This window comes from Oryx dammah, unplaced genomic scaffold (genome assembly GCF_014754425.2).
Source record: "Oryx dammah isolate SB20612 unplaced genomic scaffold, SCBI_Odam_1.1 HiC_scaffold_20, whole genome shotgun sequence".
NCBI classification, from domain to species: domain Eukaryota; kingdom Metazoa; phylum Chordata; class Mammalia; order Artiodactyla; family Bovidae; genus Oryx; species Oryx dammah.
Window position 1 is genome coordinate 9,003,925 of NW_024070204.1, and position 13,883 is coordinate 9,017,807.

The 13,883-nt window shown below is 41.5% G+C and overlaps 1 protein-coding gene across 1 annotated transcript in view; it reads left to right on the plus strand.

Moving 5' to 3' along the window:
- MARCHF6 (membrane associated ring-CH-type finger 6) overlaps positions 1-10,033 on the plus strand; it is a 73,937-nt gene extending 63,904 nt beyond the window's left edge. Inside the window, exons 23-26 of the mRNA XM_040262509.1 lie at positions 1,462-1,551; positions 3,399-3,531; positions 4,473-4,608; positions 7,254-10,033. Coding sequence (XP_040118443.1) covers positions 1,462-1,551; positions 3,399-3,531; positions 4,473-4,608; positions 7,254-7,344 — 450 coding nt within the window. The 3' untranslated portion in view covers positions 7,345-10,033. The remainder of the gene's footprint in view (positions 1-1,461; positions 1,552-3,398; positions 3,532-4,472; positions 4,609-7,253) is intronic.
- Positions 10,034-13,883: the final 3,850 nt, after the last annotated feature.

Below are 13,883 nucleotides of genomic sequence, written 5' to 3' on the forward strand. Positions count from 1 at the left end.
GAGAAATTGTCGCGGTGTTTTATAGCATGGATTTCAAACAAATTCAGTAAATGAATTAAAAATGTGACCAGTCACCATTAAGGCTCAGGCTGGAGATCTGGAAGACCAATGCCCAGTGCACAGCTGAAGAGCAGGCGATTGAGGGGAGAAGAGGTGGGGGATACAGCCAGGAGACTTACTAACACTCATAAAACAGGTTCTACAGTGCCAAAATACGAGGCCACAATTGACACAGAAATAGACATTCTTAAATGAATTGAAGAAAAGAACTGCTCTGTAGGTTGAAGGAGCTTATCAGGTTTGGTGAAATGGAAATTGATGAGGAAAACACATATTTGGGTACATCTTGGTAAAATTTCTGAATTAAATCACAAGCTCCGAAAAGAACCGTACTGGCAGTGAACTTTGTAGCACTGAAACCGTAGAAGGTAGGTGTTTAGAGACCACTAAGATCAAAGGGACAAAAACCATGCTTCCTGTACCCAGACAAAATGTCATTCAGTCATTCATCTGTCAGCATAGAGTGGTGTTCAGTGCATGCCTCAGCCTCGCACCCCGTTTTGAAGATGTTTTGGAAAACCAGCCAACCAAACTGGAAAATCAGAACAGAACAGTATGAGCAAAATCCATGTAAAACAGGTACTGCGTATTTCCTGTGGGACATAACACGTATAGAAATTGGTTGGTGCCTAGGGAAACCAATGTAGAAGATACTTAGCAGATGTTAGCTGTGGTTACTGCTGCCGGGTGGTCACAGAGGACTCCAGCCGTCCCTGGAAAGGTTTCAGTTTTCTGTAAGAATAGATTTAAATGTTATGTGATCCTTAAATACACAGATATTTTAGGATAAACAGAGAACAGAGTAGGAAGGACTGTGTGTGCTATATTCAGGGTTGTAAGCAGGGAAGACTCTTCAGATGATCTGATTTGCACTTTCAAGAGATTCCTTGGGTGGTTTGAGTGGCAATCGCTTTGGCTGCCTGGTGGAGAGTGGGGGTGGGCAGGAGGCCCCTTGTGAGGAGCTCCGTGTGGCAGTGCGGGTCCTAGTAACAGTTCAGCACAAGTGCCAGTGCACCAGCTCTGAGCCCTCGGGATGGCTTCTTTAGGTCAGACAGGGCTTCCCTGTCCAAACCAATAGAACAGCCTAAGAATGGTGTGATGAAATAAAAGCAGGGCACTGGTTTATTTATTTGCTTGTTGAGTTCTCCACTAAAGTAAACACTTCTCTTAGTTCTCTTGGGAAAATAATGCAGATTTTTTTTGGAGATAATAAGAATGAGTTTTGGTAGAAACACTGAACTTTCCTGAATTTTCTTCCAGTGTACTTATTACTCTTATATAAAATTGTTACTGATCCAACAGAACTTGTGTTTTGAAGTAAATAATGTAAAAAAACTGTATAGCCTCTGTGTTGGGTTTATTGCTAAAAACAAAACCTGTTAAATGATTTTTATTCCCTAGGACTGGGCACTTGGAGTCCTGCATGCCAAAATCATTGCAGCTATAACATTGATGGGTCCTCAGTGGTGGCTGAAAACTGTAATTGAGCAGGTAAGCAAGTTTGACTCATGGGGCCTTTATTTTTCATGTTCCCACTTCTCTTCAAGTTTTCTATGTTTTCCTTAATGAGGATATATGATTTTTTTTTTTTTTTTTAGGAGAAAGGCACTTTTTACTCTTATCATCAACTACTCTTAAAACTTCCCTTACCTGAAGTTAACTGGTAGCTTAAAGTACCTAGATGCCTGAGCAAAAGTAAAGGCAGAATTTAGCACGTGTGCTTTTCTTTGTTTTTTAGAGCAGGGATTCAGGTTTGTAAACCTGTAGTAGAGAAAAGAGGTCAATGTGTAAGGCAGTAAAGAAAAAGGCAGGAAAAGAATAGATTTAAAAAATAGAGGTATTCTAGCTATGTAGCACCTGTGACAGTTTTGTATTATGGAACTGTCAGATAATTTGGTCATTGTGGTGATAACCTTGAAAGAGATAGGTTGTGCTTCTGTACTTTGATAATAAGGCTGGGAAGTAGGATAATTCATTTTAGGAAGATTTCTTCCTAAATAACCAATGTAGTAAATTTTGGTTCTTACTTCTTTTAAGTTTGGTTTCCTAGAGGATGGACTTAGAAACAACCTACTTGTCCTTAGGGCAGCACAAAATTAAGAAAGTGTTACAGTTTCATAGCAGTAAAGGTACACCTCCTTTTGATGTATAGGAAATAGTTCTCAGTCCAGTATGCACAAAAAAGTAGTCCCAAAATCCCTGTACCTGGAGATTTGTGGGACCGGGAAGAGCCATTGTATGTCTTTGCATATGTCTCTCAAGAGAGGGCTGATTCTGAAGTGAGATGGATTGGGGGTACATTGCAGCATATCCATTTACTGTAGGGGTACAGACCAGTTCACTTCAGAGGTTCTAGGTGAGGCCGTGACCCTCTTGGAGAATAAACATTGTTGATCTTTATGACATTTTCTCTCTGATGCATTGTTTCTCATACATGTGTCTAATGATTGAGAAACAATGAGCTGCTTTGCTGCATTAATTTAAATGCATTTGGGTTAAAAGGACTTCGAAGGGGTCAGAGGAGCCTGTGTGTCATTCACATTCTGATGCTCTGGCCCGTGTCCGAGGGTCCAGGGCCTGGAGTGAGCCGCACCGCACTGTGTGGTCGAGGGCCAGGAGAGGCTGGAGCGTTGGGGAAACACAGTGCTCTTCAGTTTTGATCCCTTCTGCACACCATGTTTATGTTCCATTATTCCCAGGATCTCCCCACTGCCATCCATTCTTTCCTCTGCAGTACTATTCAGTAGAACTTTCTAGAAAAAATGATGGAAATAGTTTAGAAATTCTTGAATTAAAAAAAATTTCACTGTAGCATTCTTTCATACTGAATTGTTACATTATAAAATAGCTTTTGATTTGTTCAAATTTGATTTATAACTAGATTTTTAGAAACGTGCTTCCTATTTGTAATGTTTTCTTATATTCAGATAACATGAATGTAATCTTGAGTAATAACACAGCTTACTCTCACACAATTTATATATAAAATTATTTTAAGTTATGTGGTCTTCAGCTAATGTTACAGATGCCACCTGGTGTTGTAGAGCACAAAGCTAGTATAGCTGTTATTCTCGGGTTAGGATTAGATGTTACTACTACATCTCTTAGCAGAGTTAACTGCAAAGTGTTAGGAAGTAAATGCATGTCTTTTAAAAATTTGTGGACACCACACCTATGTTGTGTTCCAGAATTTGCCTTGACTTCTGAAAAAAAACAGCCACCTTGAATCGGTTTGGGCTGATAGGTCCCGCTCCGTGTCTTGGCTGCAGTAGAGATCGCCCTTTAGCCTGGAGGGATTTGTCTCCAATAGTGGCTCTCACCCACCCCCTGTGTTTCAGGTTTACGCAAATGGCATCCGGAACATTGATCTTCAGTACATCGTTCGGAAACTGGCAGCGCCAGTGATCTCTGTGCTCTTGCTTTCCCTGTGTGTACCTTACGTCATCGCGTCCGGCATCGTTCCTTTACTTGGTGGGTTTATCCACATCAGTACATTCTTGTCCCTTCCAATATGAGGTTACCTGGCTCCAAACGCTTTATTGGAAATATAAATCCAGCTAAAACAATGATTCTCAAAGACTATTTTTTTAGATTTCACTAGTCAGGGCAAGATAAGGATAATAAAACTCTGTCACAGTTTTTTTCTCTAGGCAGGTAAGAAAGTATTGAAACGTAAAAAAATCTTCTTTAGCATAAAAGAAAAACCAAAGAGGAGATGCTCATTTGTGACACTTTAACATGTAGATAGCACCTTAGTAGTTACATGCTGAAAAAGCCTCACACGACCTTAAAGCACATATTCAATAATATAGACAGTTTTCCCCTCCAGGTATTTTTCTTCTACTGAGTTCCCTCTCTGTTACCCCCATTATTATTCCAACAAGTAGCATGAATCAGAGACCTTGAAGGTCTTACATGTCACCTGAGGCTCTCTGCTCTTCTGACTCAGCTGGCTTCTGAGTGCTGCTGATCTGACCCCAGGAACCCATTCTCTCATCTGTGCCCTTGCCTGCCTCCTGTTGAGACAGAGATCGGCTCTCACCGCAACCACAGCTGTCTCCTCTCTGGGTTTCCCTGCTCAGAACCCTCTACCACTAACTCAGTCTCCACACTGTAGCCACGATGACCTTTCAGAAGACCGAGTCTTACTGTTCAAGACTTTCTGGTGAACATGCTTTCTTTGGTTGCTCTGTGGCATTCAGAGCACAGTCTAGGTCCTGGGGTAGTTCACGGGGCTCCTCCTCTGGCTAGGGCTGGCCCCAGGCACTCCTGGCCTCACTCTGGGTCGTACAGGATGAGTTTCAGTTAAGCTCCCCTTCCCTCTTCTTAGGGAAGGGATGTATTTTCATTTCACTGTCTTTATGTATACACTGTATATATACTTAAGAGTTCTCATTTGTTTGGTTTTACAGGTGTTACTGCGGAAATGCAAAATTTGGTCCATCGGCGGATTTATCCATTTTTGCTGATGGTTGTGGTGTTGATGGGAATCTTGTCCTTCCAGGTCCGCCAGTTTAAGCGCCTTTATGAACATATTAAAAATGACAAGTAAGTCCAGACTTTATTGGTTTATCTGCCCTTGTTAAAATGTCACGTATCTTAACTATTGTGTCTGATGTGATAAATCACAAGAGGGAAAAGTGCTCAGATTCTGGATGTATTTTGAGGTAGAATGAACAGGATTTGCCAACAGGTTGGGTGTAGAAAGGAAAAAAGAGAGTTATTAAGTACTTGGCTTGGATCAAGTGACTAAAAATACGGAATTATTGCCGGAGATGAAAAAGACTGAAACTCATTTTGGGGGGTAGATTTTTTTAATGTCCATTTGAAATACTTTTCAGTCTGTTTTCTGATGTCTTGGTCTGGCAGTATATTAAGTAGTTTCAGATAAAAAATAAGAAACCTAAAGAGAGAAAAAAAGAAACCTACTCTAGGAGCTCGCACTTGTGCCCAGGCGCCTCCTGTAGCCACAGGCCGGTGGGTTTCTCTGCCTGTGGCTGAGAGAAGAGGTCAAGGTTGCTTTAAAGTGTGCTGCACTCTGTTTTGAGGAGACGCTACCACCTGCCCTCCACGAAACTGAGGACAGTCGACGAAAACCCATTCTGGGGTAACAGCCCTTTGACCCTCCGTGTCCTACTGGAAGGCGGAATCCCCTTCTGCTTTAACGGCATCTCACAGGAAGTGCGTCTGTCATTCTCCGTCCTCCCAGTTTGCACGTGTGCCTTCGTGTCTTTGTTAGCAGCCGCTGGCCCCCGCCAACCGGCCCCTGTTTAGTCATGAGAGCCAGCTTTGGACAACAGATTATTTGGTCACCTTGTTACTCTGAGGACTCTTACTTAAGAGTAACTTTTTAAAGAGTGAAATCTAGAGTGTTCAGGGCTTCTCCAAATCATTTACTGATGATGATAAACACTAGACCTCTTAGGGAGTCAGAGTCTAAGTTCTGTCAACCATGAAAGAATGGGGAGGGCGATTTCAGTGCTGAAAGTTTTCTCACCTCCCCTGTCTTGGCAGTGCAGTAATACTGCAGTAACATAGGAGACACACTCTCATGAGCTGCCCGCAGCCCAGCGCCCTCTGTTGTCTTTCCCCTCTGTCTCTCCGTGCAGGAAACCATTGAACTGCAGCTCCACAGAGGCCACATCCTGTTTGCAGTGTATATTCACAGTGCACGTCTCAGGGCTTGGTCCCTGGGAGGCGCCGAGCGTGCCTGTGTGTGGGGGTGCCGAGGGTATCAGGACTGCCTGTGGGCTCAGTCTTCTTTTTTCTGCCCCTACTTTTTGGGTCCTGGTTAAGTTTACTTTGCTTTTCTCTCTGGGCTTGATATCTTGATATGGTTTGAACTTCAGGTGTGTGTCCGGTAGTGCCCTGTGGATTATGTCAGATATTACTAGGTTGGCATTGTCTAAAACATTTACAAAATCTCACAGTTTGAAAAAACACTGTTTGGTTGGGGAACAGTGGGATAAGGAATGGTTACCTTCAGAAAGAATATCAGGAGGACAAAAAAAAATGGGATTAAACAGTGAGCCCATGACAAAGAAGCTGTAGGATTAGTGGAATGTTTTTAATAAGCTCCTTGGCATAAACTGCCAGAGTACCTTGTGCAGCATATGTGTTGGCAGAAGAGTGATAGATGGAAGTCAGGGTGGAGAAGATCATGGTGAAAAAGAAAAGCTGCTGAGTCCTTAGTCCTCAGCACGTGCCAGGCCTCCATTCCCTGGGCTTTTGCGTGCTTGCTGTTGGCTGCAGCAGTGCCCAGCGCCCTGTCATGGGCTGGCTTCCCTCTCCCACTTTTACACACCGTTGTGTCAAGTCCTGCTGGGCACTTCTGGATCTCTGTTGCTGACTCCAAGCAGATACACTTGTTCTCGACCCCTGGCCCAGCTTGTTGCCATCAGCTTTGCACCCACTTTTCTCCTGGGGTCAGCCTCCAGGAGAGGCATGTTCCTGCCCCTCCTCCCCAGCCCCTGCGGTTGTTACGGGGACGTCATCCTGATAGGTGACTCCAGCCTCGTGACTCCAGCCACAGGAACTTCCATCTCCGTCTCTGCAGCCCTGCTCCATCTGTCATCACCTCCCTGCCGCCACATCGCACAGGTTATGGACAGTTAGTTTTCTTTCTTGAACCATAAGCTCCTACCTTCTGTCAGTCCCCTGCACACATACTTCTCCATTGGACCTCCTTGAAAACTTTGCCTTTTGATTTCTCCTTTTCTTTAGAGCTGGAGCTTTTCAGAGTTTGACTCTCCTCCCTACCCAGCTTCCTGGTGATATTTGCAGTCCATTTCTTCAGATCTATCCACTTACCAGTTTTGTAAAATATGATCTGTAAGACATAAATCCCCTGAGTAAGTTTACTTGACCTTACCTACCTCTGGCCTCCAGGGCTCAGTTTCTGAGGGTCCCTGGTCTGTGGACCAGAGTGTATTCTCCATTGCACAGCATCTGAGGCCGCTGACCTGTGCATCTCTGTCTCCAGTAAGTCCCATGGCTTGCTATGAAATGCCTGTTTTTGTGCTTGTGGTCATTCTAGACCCCCCATTCTACCTCCCTAAGTATTGAAGGGTTCTAAGAGGGAGTGAAGTGATCTGATTTACATTTTTAAAAATGTATCACTGGCTACCCCAAGGAAGGATGTTTAGTAAGGAAGACGACAGAAGAGAGTAACCACCCTGTTTTTTACAACCCAGGTACCTTGTGGGCCAGCGCCTCGTGAACTATGAACGGAAATCCGGCAAACAAGGCACGTCACCACCACCTCCACAGTCGTCCCAAGAATAAAGTGGTTGTCTCCACTACGTTGGCCTTCCCCTTGCCTTCACGTGTCCTTTTTTGTGGACTTCTCTGGAGATTTTCCCAGTGATCTCTCAGCATTGTTTTTAAGTTAGGTGTCTTTGACTTGTGTGCTCAGCACTCAGCGAGCAGCAGCGAGACCCTGCCGCCCTTGCATCTTCTGACATCACTGCTGTCCGAGGTCTGTACATGTGTAAATAGAAGTTCCTGGATACCCTAGAGCCCTGGATTAAACAGAATGTGCATTGTACATCTTTAAACAAAATGTATATTAATTTATTAAATCTAGTTGTCACTTTATTTTGGACCTGCTGTGATCTTGACAGGAAATGTGCCGCAGAGCTGTAGTGCAGAGGCAGACTTTTTAATGACGTCTTTTGGAGCACGATGTCCTGGTGTTCCTAGCAGTTCTTTTTAAGTGAACTGTGCGTTCTGTGTGTCTTGGCTGTTCAGACCTTACCAAGAACCTAAAAGGAAACAAGTAGAAATCAACAGTGGAGTGTCTGTGCTAAGAAAACATGAACTTGTGCTTCACTGTCAATCGTTTTTGGAAGTTATTTTGTATAACACCAAAGCTGTTGTACATTTTCTACTGCCTGATTTTTTTTCATATGTCTGTGTTTGTAATATTGTATAGTATCTTGTGCTAGGTTGGGAAATTATTTTTAATTTTGATAATTTAATATTCCTAGTGATCAGCATCGGGAGTAGGGGTTTTGTGCTTGTTAGGGGCATGTCTACACTTAAGAGGAAAAACAAAAGTCCAAAAGTTTTTTCCTTGGGTCCCCCAATTCCCCTTTCCCACACACAGCTGTCCTTTTGGCAGCAGTGGCCAGGAGTCACTCAAGATCATGAATCTTAAGAAAATAACATCACCAGTGACCCTACATCTTCCTGGAATAAGGACATACTGAGTGTCTGTCCAGTGTAGCCAGGGTCTGTGGTCTTAGGTTGACAGCATTAGATTGTGGGCTTAGATTAGAGGAGACTGGCTGGAGCCCCAGGTCCCACTGGCGAGCACGTCCCTGGCTGAGGATTAGGGCCAGTGCTTTTCTCCAAAGTTTCTGAAGCTTTTTGTTTACAGAATAAAACTTATCAGTAAAATCAGCTTGGTTTTATTTGACCAGGAGGAAGCTGGCCATGCTGGCCTTTTAACATAGGAGTGCAGAGTGTATTTCATTGGAAGCATGCTATAAAATCTCAGAAGGCAGAGCACTTAGAGACTTGGTTTTCCTGTATAACCAAAGCTTCAAGTGAGAAATGGAAAGAGAGAATGGTCGGGCCTGTGATCCCAGTGTTTGACGGTGATGGTATATTGTAAGGGGAGTGTTTGTTTTATGAATGATAACTTAGAAGTTCTCAGAGAAAATGGTCAGCAAAGGTCTTAAGAAACCATAAAAGAGTTTCCATATAGTATTAAAACCCATAGGCTTAAATCCAAGGATTTTTAAAGTATGAGAGTCAGTCAAACATAAGCTACCAAAATGAAAAGCACCAGGTTCTGATTGTTTCATATTTCAGCAATTTTTCCTGAAGTGGTAAGTGAGAACTTTAAAACATCAGTATCAAAAAAAGAAAAAGCTTGACATAGAACTCAGTGTTACAGTTTCCACACTTGGTAGTGGCCCTTTCTCATGTTTGAAATAAGGTGTTTGCTAGCCCTACCTTCACTTAGAAATCTAGTCCTACTGTAAAAATTAGCATTTTTTTAAACATAATGCCACTTGTTATGGTGTATGTCTATATAAATTGTTCTCTTTGGGGGAAAAATATCAAATTGGGCATATAACTTTAATTATGTTAATTTTGTTTCTTTTAAAATTTTTCAGAGAATTTGTAGATCTTGATACAAAGTTATTGGAACAGGTTTATCTGTCTTGCCAGAAAGAAATCTAGACAGATACCACAATAGATAAAAATTGTTACTCTACAAAATTTTAAATGAATCTTATCAGATATTTTGTAAAAAAAAAAAAAAAAGGAAAAAAAGAATGGCCAAAAAGTTGCCCTCCATCTCACTGGCAGATCCCTTTGTCTTCTCTTACTTAAGGGTCTCCCCTGGGTTTCATCTGTGCTTTGTCCTGTTGTTTTCAGTGAGGTGAATACTTTCATGAAGAAAGCATTTGCTGGCATACTATTTACTTGGGTAGCATCAAGATTTTATTATTAACTAATAGTATTATAAATGTTTAAACTTCTAGTTCAGAAAGTGCTAGTATTGCTACCCTTCTTCATGTAGAATTAAAAAAAAAATAGTCTAGTTCTGCATCATTTTACATTGGGCTAAAACTGTCTTCAAGGAAGTTCATTAGGAAAGATCTTTTTGATTTACTTTCCCTGTTTATAAATTGAAGACAAATCAACATTTGGGGGTTAGTTTTACATGACCAGTTATCAAATGGTCACAGTATGAAGTGTGCAGTTGTTCATTATTTAGCAAATTATGTTTGATTTTTAAACTACTATTAAGTACTAATAGTTGAGATGAAAGCTGAAGAAAAAAATGCCAATGTGAAGTTTGTGTATAGCTAGCCTTAAAAAAGCTCCATGTTTTTAGGTGATTTTTTTTTTTTCCTGTTAGTTCTCTGGAAAAACAATGGAGATTGGACATCTCAATTCCAGATGTAAATGAAAAGTAATTTTTATTTCAACATTTAATATAACTGTTATTACTGTGGATTCTTGTCTTGTGTTTTTTCTTTCCCTTATTCAAGTACTAGAGAATAACTTTTTCTCAGATGATTTGCTCCTAGATGGTATGTCCTTTCTGTATTGGCACAATGCTACTATTAAAGTGTAATTCTTGAATTTAGGTTGAATTAATGACTTTTTAAAATACACACACCCTTACTCACTCATTTACTTCCTCTGAAGAATGTTGCACCAGCGTAAGAACATTGGCATTTTTAAAATGTTCATATAAGCTACTTATTCTTATTTTCAGGACTGAACATTTTAAGCTCTCTTACTGTGATAAATTTTTTATATTGTAAAATTAAATGGTTATGTTTAAAATATCCTTAAGAATGTTACCTGTTCAGTCGCCTTCAAGAAAAAAACAAATGTCTTAGCACAGAGGGACTAGGAGAAGTCTGACCTGTGAAGATTCTCTAACTTCCTTGTGTCTCCTTCGTTAACGTGCCCTGCAGTCAGATGTTTTTCCTTTCAGTCCATTACTGCCCTCTGTCATTTTTAAAAACAGCCATCATGAGTAAATAAGGGCTTCTTTCAGATGATCCCCAACAATATCTTGGGCATTTAATGCAACATGAAGATAGGATACATCTGTTTTCATTCCCATCTGTTTTGTATGTGTGCCTCATTTTGTAGTCATGAAATTAGTACCTTAAATGAAAACGTAATGACCATAGAGCCTAGAAATGACTGTTGTAGAAGCTCAATAAATAGAACATTTACGTAGTTGGGATGTCAGTTTTCTACTAAACACAGATACACAGACCAACTTTATGTGTACATAAAGTGCTCCCTTTTTTATGTGGTCCTTTGTTGCCTTCTGAGTTGAGAGAACAAAATTGAATAAAAATGTTAGTTGTAGCCTAGCTTTTTGGTTCGTTTATTTTTGCTTTGTGGCATGGTTGCTTCAGAATTACAGAAATGTGCATTATTAGTTGGCAGAGGCAGATAATCCAGACCGTTAAAAATATAATAATTATGGAAGAGAAAACTCAAATTACATATGATTATAGCCCCTCCATTCTGTTTTAAGGGTGAATTTAAAAGTATAGTTGCAGAAGGTACATTCTTCCTCCCTCCTTGCCTCTCCCTCCGCTGTGATTACAGACCATTCTTACCAGGAATAGTGAAGCCCAGCTCCGCGCCTTCATTGTAAGGTCCCAGCATGAAGCTTCCCTAGGTGGGCTCTTGGTGGAGATCTGGATGGAATGAAGCCAGTCAAGTCTACCTCACATACTGATCATGTGTATCGGAGAAAAAGGACCGCAGTGAGGGTTACTAAAGTGCCCTTTGTGACAAGATTCCTTTTTTTCTAGGTTCAGTTTTGGTTTTTTTCCTATGATTTTTTTTTTAAAAATCAAGTGTATCTGTATTTTATATGCAGTAGTGGTAGGTGAAATGCTATTTGACCCACAGGGTATGTATAAGCTGTGAAGTTGAAATTTCACAGCAGAGGATGTTGTACGCTGAATCTCAGTAAGTGGTCATCAGTGTCCTCCCCCCACTGTGCGACTTGCAGCCACTCTTGTTGAAACAGAACCCAGATCACAAGTGCCATAAGGGTCTGAGGAGGTAACACTCACCCCACCCTACCCTCATTTACTGTGGTGTATGTTTCTAGCACTGTACTTGGTACCATAGCGGAATGAAGTATGGGATCTACCTTCAAGGAGCCCCGTTAGAATGGAAAAGAACAGGAAAAAATGAGCAAAAGGTTCTGTTACAGGTATGAGTAAAACGCCAGGAACACGGAGCAAGGATGCACCTGGGGAAGTCTGTGACAAGTTGACTGCATCCTCCATTACTGTCGCGTGTACATAGCACCCCTGCTCCCACATGCCCACAGCTCCTCTACACCCTCGTGCAGTCGCCTTCCGCTCAGACCTACGTGGCACCACAGCTGTCCGCATGCCAACACCTAGTAACCCATTGTACATTGTTTAAGCATCATCTTTTTAAAATTTCTTCCTTTACATATATATGTAACAGTGCCCCAGCCTTTCTGCTCCTCCATGTTCTGTAACTTTAGGACAAGATGCTTCATACCTGGGAGCCCCATTCATTCACTCGTTGGTTCTTTGCTTAACTTGATCAGTCCCTTCTGCTAGCTGCACAAATCCAATGTGTGATGGAACATAATAGAGTCCAGAAATAGACCTACACACGTGGTCTGGTTTTTGACAAAGGTGCAAAAGTGAACAGATGGTGCTAGAGTAATTGGACATCCAGATGCAAGATTAAAAATTGATCCATGTCCTAACATTTGCAAAAAGTAACTTAGAGTGATTACAGTCCTAAATGTAAAACCCTAAACTGTGTAACTTCTAGAAGACAAAGGGGAAACTTCATCCTTGGGTTACAACCTCAAAAGCACAATCCCTGGAAGAAAAATTTGATGAATTGGCCTTTATCAAAGTTGAGGACATCTGCTCTTTGAAATACACTGTTCAGAGGACAAGAAGACAAGTCATGGGGTGGCAGAAAATATTTGCAAACATTTCTGATGAAGTGCGTTTGGAGTAAAGTCTCTCAACCCAGCAGTAAAATCTATTTGCCTATTTTAAAAATGGGCAAAATTAATACTTAACTAGAGAGGCTATACAGGTGACAAGTCAGCACATGAGAAGATGTTCAACAGAATTAGCCATAAGTAAAATGCATGGTTAGATAGTATCATGGACTCAATGGACATGAGCAAACTCTGGGAGAGAGTGGAGGACAGGGAAGCCTGGCATGCTGCAGTCCGTGGGGTCTGCAAAGAGACACAGCTGAGCAACTGAACGACAGCAAAATGCAACTTAAAGCCACAGCAAGACACCGCTCCATACCTAGCCTATTACTAAAATTAAAGACACCATCCCACATCCTGATGAGGTTGTGGTGGAACTGGAACTCATACTCAGCTGGAGGGAATGTAAAATGGTACAACCACGTTGGAAAAGAGCTGCACAGTTCTTAAAAGGTTAAAACATGTACTTAACACTCCTATTTATTTGCCAAAATATAAAAGTCCGTATGAAGAGTTGTACGTGAGTGTTCATAGTAGCTTTGTAATAACCCAAAGCTGGCAACAACTCATGCCCATCAATAGGTGAGTGGATAAATGATTCTTCATATAATGAAATGCTGCTCAGCAACAAAAAGCAATTCACTCTCCGTGTACACAACACTGATACACCTCAAAATGCTTATGCTGAGTGAAAGACAAAAAATGTATGCTTTCCTTTATATAGAATTCTAGAAAATGTAACATACAGAAATCTGGAAGTAGCAGATCAGTGGGAGTGGGGTTTGGTGAGGAGGGATTTGAGGGGCTTCAAAGGTGCATGAAGAAATGGGGTGGGGAGGCTGCGTGTGTGTGGTGGATGTGTTTGCCCTATTGATGGAGTTCTGGTTTGACATGTCAGAATTTACCGAGTTGTGCAGTTTGCTGCATGTTAGTTACAGTTCTACTTTAAAAAGTAGTATGTTCATACATTCTCTCCAGTGGACCATTTCATTCATTCTCTTTCTTTAAAGCACTTCCTCCTCCTCCTTCCAGACTTTTGGCTGATGTTTATTCTTATTTCTGCCAGAAGATAGACGCAATCAGAAGAGAACTTTTCACAGGTTCACACCCTTGGCAGTTCACACCATCCCCCACACCCACTGGGTTTACCATACCCCAGGCAGCCTCCCCTTTTCCAGAACAGGTCAGACCTCAGGACCTTTGCACTTGCTGTTTGCCATACGTTAATATCTAAGCTTTCTCCAACCTCATTTCTATAAAATATCTGTTTTAGGGAGTCTCGACCAAAATTGTAGCTACCGGAGCACTCCTGTCTTCTGTTTTT